At 47.3% G+C, this 20,490-nt stretch overlaps 2 protein-coding genes across 3 annotated transcripts; one reads left to right on the plus strand and one right to left on the minus strand.

Moving 5' to 3' along the window:
- Nucleotides 1-3,638: 3,638 nt before the first annotated feature.
- Nucleotides 3,639-7,403, minus strand: LOC118214740 (coactosin-like protein). Its single transcript, XM_035394920.1, has 4 exons — nt 6,979-7,403; nt 6,436-6,518; nt 4,032-4,189; nt 3,639-3,888 (listed from the first exon to the last, which is right to left on the minus strand). The coding sequence occupies exons 1-4, from the start codon at nt 7,053-7,055 to the stop codon at nt 3,778-3,780; spliced, it is 429 nt and encodes a 142-aa protein (XP_035250811.1). The 5' UTR covers nt 7,056-7,403; the 3' UTR covers nt 3,639-3,777.
- A 5,410-nt stretch (nt 7,404-12,813) lies between these two features.
- LOC118214939 lies at nt 12,814-18,153 on the plus strand. 2 transcript variants are annotated; one of them, XM_035395239.1, is made up of 6 exons: nt 12,814-13,016; nt 14,401-14,508; nt 15,175-15,314; nt 15,417-15,513; nt 15,686-15,810; nt 17,023-18,153. In XM_035395239.1, exons 1-6 carry the CDS (start codon nt 12,932-12,934, stop codon nt 17,197-17,199), a joined length of 732 nt encoding a protein of 243 aa, XP_035251130.1. In that variant the 5' UTR covers nt 12,814-12,931; the 3' UTR covers nt 17,200-18,153. The 2 variants fall into 2 exon arrangements, with proteins under 2 accessions (XP_035251130.1, XP_035251129.1); XM_035395238.1 differs by lacking the exon at nt 12,814-13,016 and adding an exon at nt 13,063-13,226.
- Nucleotides 18,154-20,490: the final 2,337 nt, after the last annotated feature.

Raw genomic sequence — 20,490 nt, forward strand, 5'->3', positions numbered from 1 at the left:
ACACACACACATACACAGACACAGTCACAAACACATACACACACATGCACTCCCACGCATATGCACACACACACACACATACACAGACACACACAGACACAGTCACAAACACATACACACACATGCACTCCCACGCATATACACACACACACACACACACACACACGTTGTCTGAAGCCCGGTACACAGGCAGCGATTGCGGTTTCAGAGTGTGCTGGGGCCTCATTATTGACTCCTGAGGTTAGAGAAAGGAGCTGTCTTGACTTGCACGCGCACACACAAACAACACAGAGAACCAGCTGTGACATCACCACAGCCATATGAAGGGATGTTTAATGTAAAGATGCAAGCAGTATGTGCCATTCAAAGATGTGTGGGTAGTGCAGATGTATGCAGTCTGTGTGTGTAGTAAAGATGTGTGTGCTCAGGGTGTGTAGTGAAGACGTGTGTGCTCTGTGTGTGTAGTAAAGATGGGTGTGCTCTGTGTGTGTAGTAAAGATGTGTGTGTAGTAAAATTGTGTGTCGCTCTCTGTGTGTAGTATATATGTGTAGTGTGTTCTTCAGTTCCCTCCTCAGTGTTGCTATGGATGGGATGTTGCTGATGAAACCTCTGTGTAGTTGTTGCATTCATAGTTCAATGAAAATTATTACAAAGTCAACATTCACCGTAATTATTGTGCTAATTAATCCCCAAAAGAAATTAATATAATTATCCTGTTCTCCCCTGGCCCTTTGGAAATACACAATGTCCTTCCCCAAATACACAATAAGAGTCACACAAATGGCTCCCCTGTTTTTGTTCATACCACATGGCTTACAGAGGTTCCAGAATTTCCAAACTACCAAATACATTGTGAGAATAGCAAATTTGTAAAGTAACTACGTACCATGCTAATTTTATATCAAGAAAAACCCAACTGGTATTAATATTTGGGATTACATTTTCAGCTATTTATAAACCTTGGAATGACTTGAACATAAATATTCTTGGCACTCGATCTTCATTAACTAAAGTTTAACTTGCAGGATAAATTATTATCAGTGTATTCTCTATGTTACCTGGTTTCAGAAGAGCAATTAAACTAGTTAAATATTTCCTGAATTGTTCTTGATAACTGACGACATAGTAATAAATAGCTCTATATTAACACATAAAATGTAATCAGTAGTATAATACATATATAGTACAGTAAAAATGAAATGTTCCTTAGTGGCTGTGGGGAAAAAAACTTGCAAGCGAACGTCTTTATTTGCCTGTGTGAATAATCATTTACCAGAGTCCAGGAATTGGCAATTAAATACAACGACACTCGGGGGAAAATCATAAAAGCTTTTAAAATATAACATTTCCGGGACTTTCATCTTTACATGATGACCGAAGCTAAACATTTGCCTGGAATCCGCAACAATGTTCCACTAAAATCCTGTAATTTTACATAAACTGCCATACAGAGCAGAAGTAAAAACAACTGGGACTGAAATGGTTAAACAGACCGCACAAATGCACTCTAACAACACATGCACCATTACATTACATTACATTCATTTGGCAGACGCTTTTATCCAAAGCGACGTACAAAAAGTGCATTTTCATGATCGTAGACAACTGCTGAACACGGGTTCATGTGCACACACACTACACTACACTACACACGCACAGGTGTACACTACACACACACTACACTACACACGCACAGGTGTACACTACACACACACACACAGGCATACATTACACACACACACGCACAGATATGCTAATTTAGGCACAAAATCACACACACACGAACGCATTTAAGCAAATTTAAGCACACCAGCCGTACACACAAACACAGCACGAATGCATCTCTTCAAATGCAACACACAAGCTAAACTCATTACTGCCAGGGGGTTGCACAAACGAAACTCATGCCTCCACCCCCTCTCTCTCAGGGAGAGACACTGTCATAAAAGCAGACGGCATGAGGCCCGTAGCTTACAGATTAAGTAATTAAGCAGTCAGGCTCACGTCTGCTGAGGTAAACAGGGGATGAGAGACGAGGGGGAGGGAGAGAAAGAGAGGGGGGGGGGCAGAGTAAAAGGGGCTGGGGGTTATGATTGGCTGAGTCCAATAGTAGTGGTGACCATGGCAACTGGGATCCCCTTCAAGAATCTTTCCCCCCACCCCCTCCCCGCCCCACCATAGAACTCCAAGTGTGGCAGAAGGTGCAGAACTTCGGTTGGTTTATTCAGAGTTGGTTTAGTTCAGGAGATCAAATTAGAAACAGTATAATGTAATAGGGGCGACATAGCTCAGGAGGTAAGACCGATTGTCTGGCAGTCGGAGGGTTGCCGGTTCAAACCCTGCCCTGGGCGTGTCGAAGTGTCCTTGAGCAAGACACCTAACCCCTAACCTCTAACTGCTCTGGCAAATGAGAGGCATCAATTGTAAAGCGCTTTGGATAAAAGCGCTATATAAATGCAGTCCATTTACCATTTAATAGAAACACAATCATTTTTAATTTGCCGTCACACACACACAGACACATGTACATTCACTCAGACACAGTCAGCGTCATGCATGCGCGGACACACGGACACACCCCAAACTGATCCACACTCACAATTGCAAACGCTCACACGCACACGCACACGCACACGCACACGCACACACATACATACACACACACACGCACGCACACCCATACACACACACACACACACACACACACACATACACATACACACACACACACACACAGGCAGCTTTCGTGCATACAAAATTGAATAGCCACAAGCAAGATTGAAAAAAAAAATGTTTTATTCTGAAATGAGCGATCAGTAATAAAAGGTGGTTACAGTACTCTCTTCCTAGTTCCTAGATTTCCTTTTTCCAATAAAAATAAATCTAGGTTAAACTCTCAGAGGGAAAGAATAATGTTTAAAAAAAAACATTCCTTTTAGGGGGGGTCTGTCCAAATGAAGGAGTTAAGTCAGACACGGTAATGGCCCCCACCCGCTGATTCATGTTTGAGAGGGTGAGATGGATTTGAAGGCTGTAGACTTGGTTCAATTCTGAACCCCTGCCCCCCTATGGTGAGGATAGCCAATCACAGAACAGCTGACAGACAGAAAAGGGCAGTTAACACTGAGGAAACCGCTGTATGGAGCAGCACGGGTGGGACTGGCCCGGTGATGTCATATCTGCGCGACAACCACAACACGACCACACATGGGACGGACACACAAGCGGTCTTGCAACGGTCATATCGCGAAAACCCCGCCCCTGATGACAACAACGTGATGCGAGGTTGGGGAGGGGGGGGGGAGCGAGGCATGTCACTGCAGCCGAGAGGAGTGTGAGGTGAATTACAGCAGCTGTTAGCGGGGCAGGGGAGGTGTGTGTGAGTGTGTGCGTGTGTGTGTGTGTGTGTGTGTGTCTGTGTGTGTGCATGTGCGTGTGAGTATGTGTGTGTGTGTGTGTGTGTGTGCGTGTCTGCGCATGTGCATGTGCATGTGCATGTGCATGTGAGTGAGTGTGTGTGTGTCTGTGTGAGTATGTGTGTGTGTATATGGGTGTGCATGTGTGTGTATATGCGCTTATTTGTCCGAGAGTATGTTTAATACAGGGGAACATATGCGTATCTGTCCTTCCATGCATTTGTGTGTGTGTGTGTGTGTGTGTGTGTGTGTATGCATCTTTGCGTGTGCGTGTGTGCGTGTGTGTGAGCAAGTACCAATGTGTCTTGTGGGCCTGTCTCCCCCATATCTAGACAGTGGACAGACTGATGCCCCGCCCCCTCACTCCGCCTGGGCGTCATAGTTGGCCCCGCCCGCCTTCTTCAGCTCATCGCGGATGTAGTCCTCATCCAGCTCACGCAGGTCACTGACCATGAACTCCTTCGCAAAGTTCTGCGGGGGAACACAGGCATTAGACAAAAACCACTGAGTGTGTGTGTGTGTGCGTGTGTGTGTACGTGCGAGAATGTGTGTGTGTGTGTGTGTGTGTGTGTGAGGGTGTGTATATGTAACACACGCGTGCGTGCGGCTCTGACCTGTACGATGTCCTTCACCAGGGTCTTGTCGGTGCTGATCTTGGCGCGCTGCAGCCCGCTCACGTTCTCCCCGATCCAGGTGATGAGCGTGAACTTGGCCCGCTTGCTCATGGCGTCGCCCGTCGTGATCCGCACGAACCCGAAGAGACGCGCGTCATCTGCGGACAGACAGCGGTGGGGGGGGGGGGGGGGGGGGGGGGGGGGGGGGGGGGGGGTGGGGCGGGGGGGGGGCGTCAGACCGAGGGGACCAAACCGGCAGTCTGCGGCGGTCACGGTCGGGTCGAAACGAAGCGCGGTCAGCGCCAGCCTGGGAGTCTCTTTGAGGCTGGGGAGGGGGTTTGTTAAATTGAACAGCAACTCCCAAGAGGGGGAGCAGAAGGGAGGTGGCTCCGCCCCCTTTCCAGACAGCACCGTCTCGGGCTCAGTTAGACCTGTGCCGAGATTCTGCTGGGGCAAAAGGGCTGCAGAATGTGATCTAATCAGTAACTAAGTACAACTCGTGGTCTTACACTTATCTTCAAACACTGTTTTCAGGAACTACGGTCGTAATCGAGTTGATAAGAACTCCATCACGCTAGGTGTCATTTTCCCGGTATTTGCCTGGGGGAGGGGCCTGGGCGCCCGGTTGCCGCCGGCGACCGGCTGATAAGGCTTCCGCAGCCGGAGCAAGGTCTGCCCCGGGCAGAGTGGCACCGCTTCAGAGGGAAGGCTCTGATCGGCGCTCGAGCGCGGGCGTAAACATCGACTGCAGAGGGAAGCGGATGCCGTCACGGTAACCGAAGCCCGTCTGCCCCTTGCCACAACCACACGACCGCGCGTCTCCCTCGTCAGACGCGTCGCCTGACGGCTGGCGGGCGGGCGGGCGGGCGGGCGGGCAGGAAGCAAGCTGGCGTCACTCGCCTCCCTCGGGCCCGCCCACTTTACACCCCAACCCGCGCGTTGCGCCACATCAAAGTCCCGCCTCCACAAACTTCTTTCGGCTTCAACCGTTTTTTCTCTCAAAGCTCAGCGACTTTTTCGGACAGGTACACAGCTCCGAATGCGACGTGAAACGCAGAGCACTAAGGTCATGTTTCTGAGCGATATGCACCACACGAAAATGGCAAAGTATCACTTCATCACACAAGAAGGAGGTTCTTGACAAGAAAAAAAGACAGTTAACCATGTGGTGCAGAAACACCGCTCGAGTATTTTGACTCGAATGTGTCTTTTCTCTCAGCGTGATGTAGGCAGTAACTCCACCCACTCCCATGCAATACCAGGAGAAATGAGGTGCTGGGAGACTCTTAAGTGAAGTCAGGCACAAACAAGTTTGGGGATACATACATACTTCTGCTTCTACCAGTGCCTTCTTTCTGCTCAGTAACTACACCAGGTGACCCTCAGGTGACCCACAAAGTCAGAAGCAGGAGGGGGGGGGGGGGGGGGGAGGGGGGCTCCTCCCCCCGCTGGACGAATCCAGCTGCAATGGATGAGGTGATAAAAGCAGTACCCGAGGGACAGAGACAGTGACATCATACTTCAGCCACTCTACCGTCTCCAGTTCTTACATCTACAAAGCAAGAGCCTGCTTTGTTCTTTGTGAATAGCAGAAGGCTACAGAAGGTTTACATTCCACCCATCCAAAATTCACCTGGATACACTGGGTTGCATATAAAAATCTCAATGCTAATACAAGTCTGAAGATATATATGAAGATACATGTGCCAAGACAGATCAAAGGTACTCTATCAGAGAAAAGTGCTCACTAATAGAGTTGATTTTACTTGCATCTGTTATTAATTATAAATTAGAACCTTAAGGTACAGAGATTGCTGGTGCTCAAAGGTTGTCAACCGGGTTTAGACCACACATATATTGGGTAATTTTAAATTACGAACATATTTAGTTACTTTCTAATAAAAACGAGGGACTTCTCGCTGAACACTGACATAAATACTGTAGGCTACATTCATCCGATCCGCGAAGAGACCGCGAGAACACAGCCTTAAAGTGCGCGTGCCCCGGGCACACCATCGCTGTGTGGTTACGCCATTCGCTGGCTGTTAGAAGATTATCACCACTGGCGCGTGTCACACATCCGGAAGAGCTCGCGTGCAGTGGCACACATACTGACAGAAAACCTGCAACTAGGCTGGCACTCGGGCAGTGTTAACACTGTGGTGACAGAAACACAAACTCGCGTGGGTGTAAGTTCTCAGCGAAGCCAAGGTATTGCCATTCAAACGCAACATTTTGGCCTGTCTTCCAATTTGCATTGCAAGAGCTTGTCCGTCCACCTGCATTACGCACCACGCAGACTATACCTAAAAGAGCCACATCAACCTCAAAGGGTAACATTTTCATTTGGGGCACCGTGGCCATTGATAAGACGTCACAGAGTCAGTATTACCGGCGGTCTTACCTGTGCACTGTTGCTTAAACTCCTCATACTCGGTCCCCTGTCCCCCAGGTACAATCTTGGATCCGTCATACTTAAAGGAAACCCTTGAACGACAAGGAATATAACACCAAATTATTGTGAGATAGCATCAACCTATAATATATAACAGGATAGGCCCCATCAAACCACCTGACGCATTATCCTCTCGGACTCGGTAGGAGACCCACAAATCGGGTCGGCAGAGTTACGAATGCCTGCAGCAGGAACCCCGAGTGAGGGGCGTATCCACGCCGCACCACTGCCGCTCCCGTCCCGCTGCTTTCACAGTTCAGCGGCGGCGGTCGGTGATTTACACAGACATGCAGTAACTGTTTTCTTTGAATGATTACGTAGCCATGAGTGGCAAATTGACTGGCTTTGATTGAAGACAGGCTATGAATGAGCACAGAATAGCACTGTCATCTCTAAGTATCTATTGTCTTCTCTGAGAACTGTCGACCGACGACACACCTTGTGTGGTAATAAACAAATACCTTACTGCACAAACACAATATACACACTCACCAGCTTATATCTGTATTGTCGTCTCTGACGAGGTTGTACGCTTCCCTGCATGCTTCCTTGTCGATTTCAGTTGCCATTTTCCCGTAGAGGTTTCAATGGAGAGGTAAACGTAGAAAGAAGACTATGAGTAAATGGGCGAGGTGAAATAACCAACCGTCCAAGGTATGAGAACGGACGGTCCCAAATCCAGTTAGGAGGTGAGCGAGTTGTGCAGTGCGGGGCGGGGGAGATGCGCTATGAGGCGGCGCGGAGCAGGGAGCTAGCTCTTTTCTCAGCGAGCAGAAAAAGCGGATCTTCTCACAGCTCTGTTCATTTCCTACACTCAGCTTTTTGGGCGTTGGTGATCAGGTTGCCGAACGAGCCGAAACGGGGCCCCGCGAGACGCAGATTTCACCTCCTAACGGTCAGCCAGGGGATAAAGAGGAATTAAATCCGCCCTCTTCTATTGTCGAAGTTTCACGGGGATTGTCCGCCACCTACAGGATAGTCATCACGACTGAGACGTAAAAAAATATATACTCAGTTGGCCTACAATGACAACGCTTAACGATTAGCACCGATTGTAACTCGCCTATATTTTGAATGCGAGTTAATCTATTGAATATCCACAGGAGTACAGGTTAACAGCCATACAACTATTTGACAGTTGCTTTGGATAAAAGCATCTGTCAAATCACTTAATTGCAAATTATAAACCTGCTGTTGCCTGTCTTCCTGGTGTACTGAAGCCAAACATGCCTGGATTTGGTTAGTATTTTAATGAGAGTTTCAGAGAAAACCAAGTTGTCTCTGGTCTAGCAAATCAACACAACGTCAGTCACAGAACGATTTACCAACTTTGCCCACTTGACAGCTTCCATTAATTCCAAAGCAGCTTGTATAGCCATACACGAACTCCCATCCAGCTTGTTGCGCTGCCAGAGTCTAGTTGATCACAGCTGCGTTGATTCTATGGACGTGATCAAGAGACTAGTCCGTTTCATAAAGAAGTGAACTGCAGTGCGATTGATGCAGTGCGACGTGTTTTGAAACATCGTGCCAACAGGACACACTCCCTTCTCCAGAAGTGTTAGGCAGAGAAATCGTAGTCCAAACTCAACTGTCAGTCGAATGTCCAAGTGGCAGATAGATCTGTGCAATCCTTGTGGTATAGCCTACTACTGAAATGCGGATCAAGAGGTCATTGGAACAGGACTAGTTTTTTCACTGATTAGCTCAATGTGCTGCGCAGTCTTATGCACTTTGGGTATGCAATCATGAAAAAACAGAAGTCATTCAATCCAAGAAACCACTAGATGGAGGTATAGTTCTGCTATGTGCGGTCTCTTCGTTCAGGTTTAATTTGGTTTCATGCAATAACGTCACCGACGGACACCACAGGACAATTAACATAACAAATGAGGTTCAAACGGTATTTTACCCGAGAAGAGGGGGTACATTTGTGGAAAATCGCTCTAATGTTAATCAAAGTAAAACGTTTGAACTCCATTACTCTTATAAAGTAGCCTACACGGTAAAATCCGAAAATAATTCACAGAATACATTTCTGCCACTGTATTATATCAATCAATGTTGAGTTTATTTGCTCTTTGGTTGACGGAATCCGCACTAAAGATATACGTGTACAAACATCTGAGTAGCTGCGTGGTGAAAGTCTGTCCTGGTTAAGTATGTGTGCGAGGAAGTTCTTTCATTAATTTAAGTATGCTAAGTAAATAAATATGTTCATCCTGTCACATTTTCTTAAGTGACCGTCAAATTGACTGGGTAGCACGGTAACTAACGAGCTCTCAAGTTTTGCTTAATAGTTTTGCTTAATTTCTGCATTCTGGTAGAATATTTATGTAAATAATCACATATTAAGGTTGTTCGGTCTCAGCCCATGTCAGGCTCCGTAATTATGTTCTATGACTGTCCGTTGACTTCTATTATAAGATGTATATCTTGTTAGTAGACTTACGTCCGCCGTCTTTGCTAGACCCCATGCATCATGTACCGAACGTTTCTATGCTCAAACTCGCAGGTGAATCGATCAGCTTGCATGCATCGTCAGTCAGTCGCTTAAAATATGTTTTAAACGTTGCACAGAGAAGAAAATGTGGCAAGATGATTCTCACGTCAGTTATTGAATGTTTAATTGGCACGATTGTAGCATTATATAGGAGATGCATATCCCAACTTTGGTAACGGGGCATGTTGCACATGTAAATAGTCAGAAACTCACGGTAGACGCATGTTCACAGAAACAACATTAAAAGCGCACAAAATAATGATCTCTAGATCCCCGTGGAAAGAAAAAAATGGCCAGTTTCTCTATTTTTGGTTGCGCGGACAGCGCACTTAGCGAGGCATGATTCAATTGACGAAAGTGTTTTGTACAACACCGGGCGTCTGTAGCTGTGAGACGTACCTGTGTACGTGAATCTCTTGTTCTAAACTAGGAACAAATGCCAGTTGAATTAATTAATTGGTCATGCATAATCGCCCAGGCCGCGGAACTGCGAACCAGCTTTTTACTTTCTCCCAAATATTTGACGGGGCATGGGAATTTGCTTCTCAAGTGTTTTATTGACTTCTGTTTGTTAGATTTGGAGAAGGCATATGACAGTGTTCCTCGGAGTATCTTGGGGGAAGTGCTGCAGGAGGGATGATGATCAGCACCTCTACGTCTGTGGCCATAGTCCTCTCCTGGAAAAAGATGGCTTGTCCCCTTCAAGTGAGGAACAGCTCCAGGTGGAGGAGTTCAAGTATCTCTGGGTCTGATTCACGAGTGAGGGGAAAAGGGATCGGGAGATTGACCGTCGTGTAGGTTCTGATAGAAAACAAGCTTGCTTACTGTGTTTAACTACATGAAATGTATTTTTGTGTGTTTATAACAAAACTATGTATGTAACTAAACGTGCAAAATGGAAAGGTACTGGGAAAGAACGACCTTCGAGGAGGAAGAAATGTAGATGAGCTGAGGAAGTCAGATATATAAAGTTCTGGGCGTCCCGCCAAGTTTCAACTGCAACAATTTTTGGTACAAAAGGGGAGGCAAGAAGTTTGCCACAGGTGTCTGAGAAGGTCACAAATATGTAAAAATGATTTGAGGGACACTTTGTAAATTCAGTGAAATTCATAGTTAAAGGTACATTTGCTATAAGCATATAATCATGTGGTATCTGTATGACCATTGTTTGCAAAATGTCATATCCTAATCAATAGCCTGTGTGTTTCTTTTGAAAACTGCATGTTTTGTGTATACTGTCAAATGAAGACAAGCTGTAAAAAACAAGATTGTATGTGAAGGGAGACTAAGAAATTAGATTAAATAGGAACACACACGCCCGCCGTGAGGCGCCAGGAAACTAGGCGTTTCGTCAAGGTTTCTGGGATGAAGCAAAAGGTTCTGAGGAAAACATAAAGATGGTATAGGAGGGTTGGTAAGAAAGTGTCATGCCATACGAATTTCCTCACAGAAAGATATCTTACGGAAAGATATAAGAGGCAGAACTTGTGAACAGAAGTTTGAGACTCTCTTCTCAAACTCTGTGATGAGTGCTTGAACGGTTTCTCCTATTTGGCCAAATGAAAGGTATTTTGCTGAATTACTCTGTGACCTGACTAAATTATTTGCCTCCATTGAGGGTAAAATCCACGACAAGGTGCAGTGGCTGCAATAATGCGGGCATTGTGTCGGACAGTGGTGGTGGAGAAGGAGCTGAAACGCATCGCTCTCGATTTACCAGCTGATCTTCAGCCCTACTCTCACCTATAGTGACGAGCTGTGGGTAGCGACCAAAAGAGTGAGATCGCAAATACAAGCAGCCAAAACGGAGTTTCTCCATAGGGTGGAGGGACTTACTTGTTAGGGTGAGGAGCTCAGCCGTCCGGGAGGACCTCACAGTAGAACCGCTGCTCCTCCGCATTGAGAGGAGTCAGTTGAGGCGGTTCTGGCGTCTGATTAGGATGCCTCCTGGGCACCTCCCTCTGGAGGTGTTCCAGGCACGGCCACCTGGGAGGAGACCCAGGGTCAGACCCAGGACACGCTGGAGAGATTATATCTCCCGGGTGGCCTGGGATCGCTTTAGGTTCCCACTGGCAGAAGTCGCTGGGGAGAGGGACGTCTGAGCTCCTCTGCTTGCCCTATTGCCACCCCAACCCTAAATGGAATAAGTGAGAAAGAAAATGGATGCATGAATGGATGGATAGTAATGCACTCCGGACGATCCCTTTCATGCCAAATTTGTGCCAATCGCTTTACTCACATCTGCCTTCAGGCAAAGTTTATTTGCACTTGAACTTAGGAAGGGAATTTGAATTCTAGAGGCTTACCACGTCCAGGGCATTACTGGTACTGGCAGTATAACACACGTGGCCCCCGATACAGGGACCATGCGATCTCTGATCCCATGCAGCACTGATTGCTCTCCTTACTTGAAATGAAAATGCCCCCCGAGAGATTAATAAAGGTATGTTGTATTGTATCACATAGCATTACATACACCTTTATTACTTACACATATCTAGCATGTTAGTGAACCTGTGTGTGAATATGTTTGAAGATTCGGTATTGGTCTTTCGGGGACAATGTTGTTTATGTATATGCCATGGTAATTCATATTTGAACCAATTTGTGGTGTATTCATTTAGTATTCACACTATTTATGCCAATCAGAACTGAACTTGTTAGACCTCCAGCTGCTGTGTTTAGAAATAACATACTTTACTTTACACATTATTTCTCAGTTTATAAATTTGGAAAAAATCTGCATAAATCTTTATCCTGTGGTGCAATGAACAATTGTAATGTATTTGTGTGTGTGTGTGTAAGAGTGTGAGTGTGTAAGTGTGTGAGTGTGTACTTCCAATTTAGAGGGTTGGTTCTGGTCATGGAGGAGGATCCAGCCCATTCTCCAGGCTGGGTGGATCCCAGCTAACACAAAACGTTCCCACAATGTCGCTGCAGTGTTGTGGCAATGTTACAACATTGACAAAACATTCCTGTAACATTGTGGGTACAGTTTCAGCACTTCAGCAGGCTTGGCACACTGTCTGTTATACCACAAGCGCCAGAGAGCAGAAACCACAGCCTGGAATCACCTGGAGAGACACCTGCTCATCATACACAATACTACACTACAAAACACAGCACTGCACCACACAAAACCAAGCCGAAGGCAATTTACACCTCTGAAAAATATCCAGGATTTTACCTAATAGGCTCCACAGTGACCAGCAGCCTTACAGGCCACTGCATAATAGCCCATAGCATCACCCAGGGAGGGAGGGACCTGGTCGGGCCAGGGGGATCGAGTTATCACCTTATTGCCTGTGCTGTGGAATTCTATCAGCCTTTCTCTGGGATGTGATGAAGGTGGACACATTGGGGGTACATAACTGGATTTATAAAAGAAGAGCACTTAAAAAGGTTATTCAGTTAAAGGTTACACAGCTGTTATTCAGCTGTTTTTATAGAACGAGAAGGGATTCTTCTGTCAATTGTTTAAGATCTATCAGTTTCTTATATACTAACATTTACAAAAGGAGGATTTGGGAAAGTAGATCAAACCCTGCATCACACAAAATACGTCCTTCGTGCCATAAAAATACAATTTCCTTTGTTTATGGAATCTGGTGAGTTTTGTGTATATGATACATTATATAAAGGTACGGTCTGTTACCCATCTGTCCTTTAAAAATATGTGGTCGCCTACTTCGTAATTATGCAACGAAAGTAAGGAACCGTAATACAGTAACAGTACTATTCTACATTTACCTGACATGGGCATGGTTTCGAAGATAGCGTCAGTGACCGAAGGGCGTGACCGTGCTCCTGTGCTCTATTTAAAGCCTCCGGTGCAACACGCGCTGCGTATCCACTGCGACCCGCAGCTCACACGCAACTTTCACAAGTTCAGTCAAGAGAGTTCTGCTTTGCCAGAATCAGCATCAGCAGGAATTTACCGACATGCCAAATTCCGACAGAGTTGTGCTCGCTCTTGGCGGGACAGGAACGGTGGGCTCTGGAATTGTAAAAGCGCTTCTGGACAGAGGTACATGCGTGGGTGTGTGTGCGTGTATGTATGTATGTGTGTGGAGGGATGTATGCGTGTGAACAGTAGGGTAGTGACCGGCTACGTTTTGCTCTGCATTTATGGTTGTGGTGTTTGGTGCTTTGGCAAAATCACTCGTACGTATTTTGGACCTCGCTGAAAGAAAAAAGGATGCATATATTGCTGCCCAACACGGCGCGCCAGCTGATGGTGAGTGCTTTTCCGAGCTCCGTTTTTACCTCAGCGGATCTGCGCCGAACTCCCGACTCATAGCATCATTCCGCGTACAGGTGGCTATGCACGTGTCTGCAGTGGACCATTCTGTCTCTGGGCACCTCTTGGCAAACCCGCCAATAAGCCTTGCCTGGTACTGTACTGCTTGCCATCTCCCGCTGTGAAAGCGCGCGCCGCACATAGGAGTATTTACATTTCTTTACATTTTAAACGTAACAACAGTTTATGTCGTTTGAATGAACCATTCACTGAGCTATACTGTAAGATAACAGTGTGCAGTAGGACCTTGTGTGGAACAGAACACAAAGTGACTGTGTCATTTTCTGGAATGTCCTCTGTGTTTCTGACAAAGTGAATAGAGATGTGTATGATTAATTTATAATCAAGGTTGGGGTCAGTTTATTTTCATTTCTGTCAATTTAAGAATTATTGAAATGTGTTTAATTGGTAAAAGCATTGACCACTATGGCCGTTTTTCAAATTCAATAATTAAAATTCAAGAACTGAAATTTTAATCATTTGCTTGGCTGACTGAATTGAAATGAATCGAGCCCAACCCTGGTATAATGTGTTTGAGTTTATATTTGTTTATGTTTGGTGTTGTGTTTGTAATGTGCATGAATGTGTGGTACCTGCAAAGAGTGTATAATGCATACATGTGTGTCTACGAAATATATAACGTGTGTGTGTGCGAGAGAGAGGGAGAGAGAGAGAGACAGTAGGGTGTGTATAAGGCATGTGTGTGTGCAGAGTGTGCATAATGTGTGTGTAGGGTGTGTATAAGGCATGTGTGTGAGCAGTGTGTGCATAATGTGTGTGTAGGGGGTGTATAATGCAACTGTGTGTTTCTCCGATGGATGTGCGTGTTACAATAAAGTCCAATCACCCCCAACCTGGTCTACAGTTTGTCTGCATTTGTCCCTGTTCCAAATAGAGAACATTTTGTCTTTTGAACAGATACAAATGCAGACAGTTTATTCTCTATGCACCCCTAGTGTGTGTTTATGACGTGTGTGGATCATGTAAAATGTGTGCATATGTGTATTGTGTATGATGTGTAGATGTGTGTAAAGAGTGTTAAAAGTGTGCATTTTATATAGAGCTTGCATAACTTGTGACGTGTGTGCATGTGTGTGTGTGGTGTGCTCAGGTTTCAGAGTGGTGGTCGTGTCCAGAGACAGTGGCAGACTGGAGAAGCTGAAGAGCTTTGTCTCCCCGTCCAGCAGAAGCAACCTGATCACAGTGCAAGGGAACGTGGGTAAGAGACTCCGCCCTGCACAGACCCCACCCTGTAAATCTCTACCCTGTGAAACCCCACCCTGTACAGACCCCGCCTCTACACTCCCTGCTGTACAGACCCCGCCTCTGCACTCCCTGCTGTACAGACCCCGCCTCTGCACTCCCTGCTGTACAGACCCCGCCTCTGCACTCCCTGCTGTACAGACCCCGCCTCTACACTCCCTGCTGTACAGACCCCGCCTCTGCACTCCCTGCTGTACAGACCCCGCCTCTGCACTCCCTGCTGTACAGACTCCGCCTCTACACTCCCTGCTGTACAGACCCCGCCTCTGCACTCCCTGCTGTACAGACCCCGCCTCTGCACTCCCTGCTGTACAGACCCCGCCTCTGCACTCCCTGCTGTACAGACCCCGCCTCTACACTCCCTGCTGTACAGACCCCGCCTCTGCACTCCCTGCTGTACAGACCCCGCCTCTGCACTCCCTGCTGTACAGACCCCGCCTCTACACTCCCTGCTGTACAGACCCCGCCCTTTAAATACCTTGCTGGATTGTTGTCACGCTGCACCATTACGCCAGTCAGACTGATGTCACACTGATGTCACGCTGAGGCTGCAGGACGTCAGCGCCTCCTCTCCCCGGGTGCGAGGCTGGGGCCGCTCAGTCTCTTTGCCCCTCTGTCTCAGGGTCGGAGGAGGAGGCGGAGCAGGTGAAGCGAGCCGTGGAGGAGGCGGCGGGGAAGGTGACGGACGTCGTCTCGTCTCTGGGCTTCAGCTGGTGGCAGGGCGGGCCCCCGCACACCCAGACCCTCAAAGAGCTGCACTGGGTGAGGGTTCGACCAATCACGGCCCCAGCTCCGCCCCCAGCACACACACACGAGCCAATCATTGCTCATCCGTCCATCCCTCATCCTCTCTCTCTCCTTTAGGTCCTGGAGACTCTGGTCCTCAGCACCTTTGTGTCCTGGAAGGCCTTCTTCCCCCTGGTGAGAGACAACCCCAGCAGCACCTACACCTTCATCACAGGTGAGCTTCTGACCTGTGCTCTGACCCCGCCCACGCCTCTCCCAGATAACACCGCTGTGAAGTAGCAGATGGGATTACATGCAGTGACTGGCGTGTGGTGCATTAAGCTCTGTGGACTGACTGTACATCAGAGGAGAGGTTTTGTGGTGCAGTGACTCCTCCTACACTGCAGGGGGCGCTGGTGATAAGCTGCTGATGCCGGGAACAGGGTTCCTGACGGTGGGGGCGGCGAGTGCGCTGGCGTTCTGCCAGGTTCTACGGGAAGAGTATCCGGAAGTGCCCTGCAAACTCAACCAGGTGATACTCCAGCTTGTCCAGAATGTTTTAGTTAGTTTTGCTTGATTATCGAACGTGCTAGTTATCAAATTTAGCTAATCTGTGCCCATTTACTGGTAAATCTCTTTTGTTTCATGTGGTAAATCCTCTTTCCTAGTCTCTTTCCTAAGCTAAAATGCTAATATGAAGATAAGGTGAACCTGAAATATCAGTGACAACAATTGGTACAATGACAACACTTTTGCATATTTTGCAGTTAATTTTTACCAATAAGTTTTTTTTTAAATTTCAGCTAGAAATGTAATACATATAAGCAATGCACACAGTAAAATCGAAGCTAATCACCACTAAAACAGCAGAATCACTGTGGATGAGCTTGTCTTTTTTTGTCCACACAGACATTCAAACAGTCTTTTTGGGTATGGGTGTGTTTTGCGATATTAGGAAAAACTATGCGATCATTTGATGCACCCAAAGAGAGAGAGCTGTCTGCTGAACAGTGCTACAGAGGGCCGAGTGCGTGATCGTGAAGGCCTGCGGGCCAACGGGGGGGGAGATTACAGCCTCTATTTCCAGCTCCTGAGCTGCCACTCTCAGGAGCCTAAGAATGAAGGAGTGACCTCACGGTTACCTCATGCTCTAACCCAGATTGGGTCAAATCGACCCGTTCTGAACTAGTATAAGAGGAACGACACCTTTAAGACATGCATTTCATAACCAGTGACTAAAACAGTGTAAATTGTGTTCTTGTTTTGTGTTTCTATTTGTTGTTCATCAACTGCATGATACATAGTGTATTTTATGTATTATAGTATTATATATTTAAGGTGCCAATAATGTCCTGGGTATATTTTGACCCAGGCTTACAATTTCACAGGAGCTAATAAGTAAACATAACACAAGGGTTAAGGGATATTGGGCAACTGAAAATGGTGAAAAAAATGACTCATTTAACTGAAAATTATTTTAAATGCAAGTGATTTAAACCAAAGACAGACTAAATCTAAATATGAAACCAGTTCAGAGAGGACTGAAACATGACAAAGCCAAGATTTTGGAATACATTTCCTTTGCAGAACACCACAGTTGTTCTAAACTGTAATCAGTAGCAACAGTGAGCACAGATATGCGGGTTTTGGTTTTGCTCAGAACTGGAATCTTTGCTGCAGTTCAGGTATATAAGAGTACTCAACTCTCCCCCCTCCCCCCTCCCCCCTGACCCCTGACCCCCAGGTGATAATCAACGCAGGTGTGGCCTCCCCAGACCGCCTGGCCCCCGGTTACCTGAACCACCTGGACCTGGGGGAGACGGTGGCCACGCTGGTGGAGAGGCGGAGCTCCTCCCACACCGTCTTCACCGTCCAATCCCCTTCCGACCTCAAAGCCATCCTCCTGGAGGGAAACATGTAGACCCGCCCCGCCCTGCTCCGAAACCCACTACACCCTCAGACCCAATACACACATGCCACCCCCCACCCCTGATTCTGCCTGCACGTACGCCATCGGGCAAGTCAACCCCTTGCCCTGATCAGCATAGTCACATCCGTGCGGATGGTCTACAGCCCCGTCAGCCTGTCAGATGCTGTTTAGGGCATCGCACAGTATTACTCGCTGATCTCTATGTTTTATTGAGAGAGTGCAGCTCTGTATAGGGCATCACATCTTGTCAATGCATAGGGCAGTCCTGGGTAATGTCGATCATTCCACAGGGCAATCCTGGGTAATGTCGATCATTCCACAGGGCAATCCTGGGTAATGTCGATCATTCCACAGGGCAATCCTGGGTAATGTCGATCATTCCACAGGGCAATCCTGGGTAATGTCGATCATTCCACAGGGCAATCCTGGGTAATGTCGGTCATTCCACAGGGCAATCCTGGATGTCTCTGACATTCCGTAGCGCAATCCTGGATGTCTCTAACGTTCCATAGGGCAATCCTGGCTAATGTCTGCCATTCCATAGGGCAATCCTGGGTGTCTCTAACGTTCCGTAGCACAATCCTGGATGTCCTCTAACGTTCCATAGGGCAATCCTGGCTAATGTCTGCCATTCCATAGGGCAATCCTGGCTAATGTCTGCCATTCCATAGGGCAATCCTGGGAAACGTTTCTGTGTTCTGGTGACCACAAGCCTGTTTCAGGGGGCTGCTCACGTTCTCCGGCTCCTTATTCGGTTGTAACCTGTGCCCCCCTCTCCCCTTCCTGAGAAGAATCAATCTTACACTCATCCCCACCCTTTCAGTCTGCAGCAGACAACCCTGCTGGCAGAGGAAAACGTATTCATGTCTTAATTGTATCTGTAAGGAGAAAGATGATACATGTGGTTTCTGGTTTAGTAAATAAACAACTGTGCTGTCTAACCTCCATGTGTAATCATGTACCAGTCAGTCCATTGTTTGGGAACCTGTGCGTGTATGAGTAATGTGGAGGGAGTATGTTTAGGAATGCGTGTGTGTGTGTGTGTGTGTGTGTGTGTGTGCGCGCACGCGCGTGTGAGGGAGGGTGTTTGGAAACCTGTGTGCGCCTGGTTGTGTGGGGGAGGACCCTGCGTGAGAAATGTTTGCAAACAAACCCGCCAGCACAGTTGTCCGGTCTGAGTCCGTTGCGTGACTCCGCCGCCTCCCAAAATAATAAAATAAAAGCCCTCTCTCCACCCACCGCCCCCACCCCATGCGCAGGGGTCTAATTATCCAGGACAACGGGACCCCGGAAAAACACGTCCAGCGGGAGAGGCGGGGAAACGCTCTCATGCCAGAGCGGATATGAACATAGCTCTTTTTGTTTATCGCCTTCGAGTCATTTATGCGCGCTCGAAAATATGGGACCGCACCGGCCACTCCGAAGCGAACTGAGCCACGACAGCCACGCGACGCACGCACAGGACCGCTGCAGACCGTGAAGATGAGGCGTGCAGACATTCGAAGCTGGTGAGAGAGAGAGAGAGAGAGCGGTACCGGGTTTTGCGCGTCGAGCGATGTCCCAATTAGGGCCCAAATTCGAACGAGCGCAGGGAGGGTCGTCTTACGCCCCCCTCGGTCTATTATCTGCTCGCACGCGATCCCCCGGTGCATTCACACGGGTTCCCAACTCTCTCACAGAAAGGCGCACAGCGTACAGGAGAAACAGAAAGAACGGGGTAGGGATCGGTTTATTTTAAACCAGCCTGGACTACGTGAAAAATTCAACTGGCGCAACAATGAATAGCATGTGAGCCTGCGCGGTGCGTTACGAGCAGAGGCTACGGAGAGAGACAGGACTGCGATACAGATTACAGGGAAGCAAGCCCACAGCCACACTGAGGGGGTGGGGGGTGGGGGGGGGGTGTGTGTAGAGTCTGCCACCCAACCAACTGTGCCAGTTTCTCCAGAACCTTCTGCTACTAGATCAGTACTGTCTGACATGGGCCCTGCTAGAACATTATAATAATTATAATCAAAGGAAAAGGGCAGGTTCACTTCTCCATTAGAACGACTGCTAAAGCTCGCATTCCTTGGCCTGGCCGTGATCATCTGGGTCTGTCTCTTAGCAGATCATACACACAGCCATTAGGAAACAAACACAGACAAACTATTTTTATGTAACTGATAGGCATGGCTAAGCAACTGAACAATCACACATACAGTAGGTTAACATAATACAATAGTTTTACAAATGAGATAATTGACACTTAGACCTGATGAAGATCCAACTGAAATCCTACACCCTTAAGTACAGAGACATATGATTAAGAATTTGTACCTCTTATTGTACGCCGCTTTGGATAAAAGCGTCTGCCGGATAAATGTTATGTAATGAATTTGCCGAATTCTCCGAACCACACAAACCGGACAAAATGAGACCCCGCCACACGTAGGGCCTTGCCGTGAGGGAGGGGCAGTGGTGCACCTGACACCCGCACCCCGCACGCATAGAACCCCGAGTCAATATCCATGGAGACGGGAGAACCAGCAGAGTCAAACAGAGGGCATGGCCACTGATCTGGGTTCTATTAAATCTTGGAATGTCCTGGTTTCCACAAGACATGGAACTCTCTCTTGGACTGAAATAGAGAGAGAGAAAAAGCAAAACATGACCCCTGGAGATGGAGGGTGGGGCTGCCCTTCCGTGAGAACGCGGGACCACCTGGTCATAACAGTGTGTCAGCTGAACAAAAATTTCAGTCTCTCACACGCACACACATGCAAATGAGCACATTAATGGCAAGGAATAAAACCACAAAAACAAAACTAGTCCAGTCCGTCCCCAATGTGTCCATAGCACAGCTGGTAACAAAGAAGCCCCCCCCCCCCCCCCCCCCACAGCACTTCACCCCTCCCTTCAGGAGACACAGATGCAGTCCAAGGTATCAGCCAAATACCTTTAACCACGTAAGACCATTTCCTAATGTTAAGTAAATCCGCTCAGTAACCCACTAAACAAACACTCGAAGAACAACTCATCCAAAACCCACTCAATGACCCATTCAACGGAGCACAGCAAAGCTAGATCCAGTAAAAAAATTAAAAATGTAATAAAATCTCATCTGAAAAGATAAGAAATAATAGGTTCCTGGAGGCCAGTGTGCTAGGAGAAAGTCCAACAGGCAACACGTCACACAGCATATAGATTTCCAAATATAATGACACACTGTAGGTGGTTAAGCGGCTCCGACTGATGATGGTGACGTGTTTTAGTGTGCAATGAGGTTAAATGAGAACACAT

Source organism: Anguilla anguilla, chromosome 16, assembly GCF_013347855.1.
Source record: "Anguilla anguilla isolate fAngAng1 chromosome 16, fAngAng1.pri, whole genome shotgun sequence".
Classification (NCBI taxonomy): domain Eukaryota; kingdom Metazoa; phylum Chordata; class Actinopteri; order Anguilliformes; family Anguillidae; genus Anguilla; species Anguilla anguilla.

Bases quoted from the DNA above. Each gene is read 5' to 3' on its own strand.
- LOC118214740 (XM_035394920.1), bottom strand. From the start codon at position 7,055: ATGGCAACTGAAATCGACAAGGAAGCATGCAGGGAAGCGTACAACCTC. The intron at 6,519-6,978 runs GTGAGTGTGTAT...TTGTCGTTCAAG, and splicing joins GACAATACAGATATAAGCTG to GGTTTCCTTTAAGTATGACG. The intron at 4,190-6,435 runs GTAAGACCGCCG...GTCTGTCCGCAG, and splicing joins GTTTAAGCAACAGTGCACAG to ATGACGCGCGTCTCTTCGGG.
- LOC118214939 (XM_035395238.1), top strand. From the start codon at position 13,118: ATGGTTGTGGTGTTTGGTGCTTTGGCAAAATCACTCGTACGTATTTTG. The intron at 14,509-15,174 runs GTAAGAGACTCC...CCTCTGTCTCAG, and splicing joins CACAGTGCAAGGGAACGTGG to GGTCGGAGGAGGAGGCGGAG. The intron at 15,811-17,022 runs GTGATACTCCAG...CCTGACCCCCAG, and splicing joins TGCCCTGCAAACTCAACCAG to GTGATAATCAACGCAGGTGT.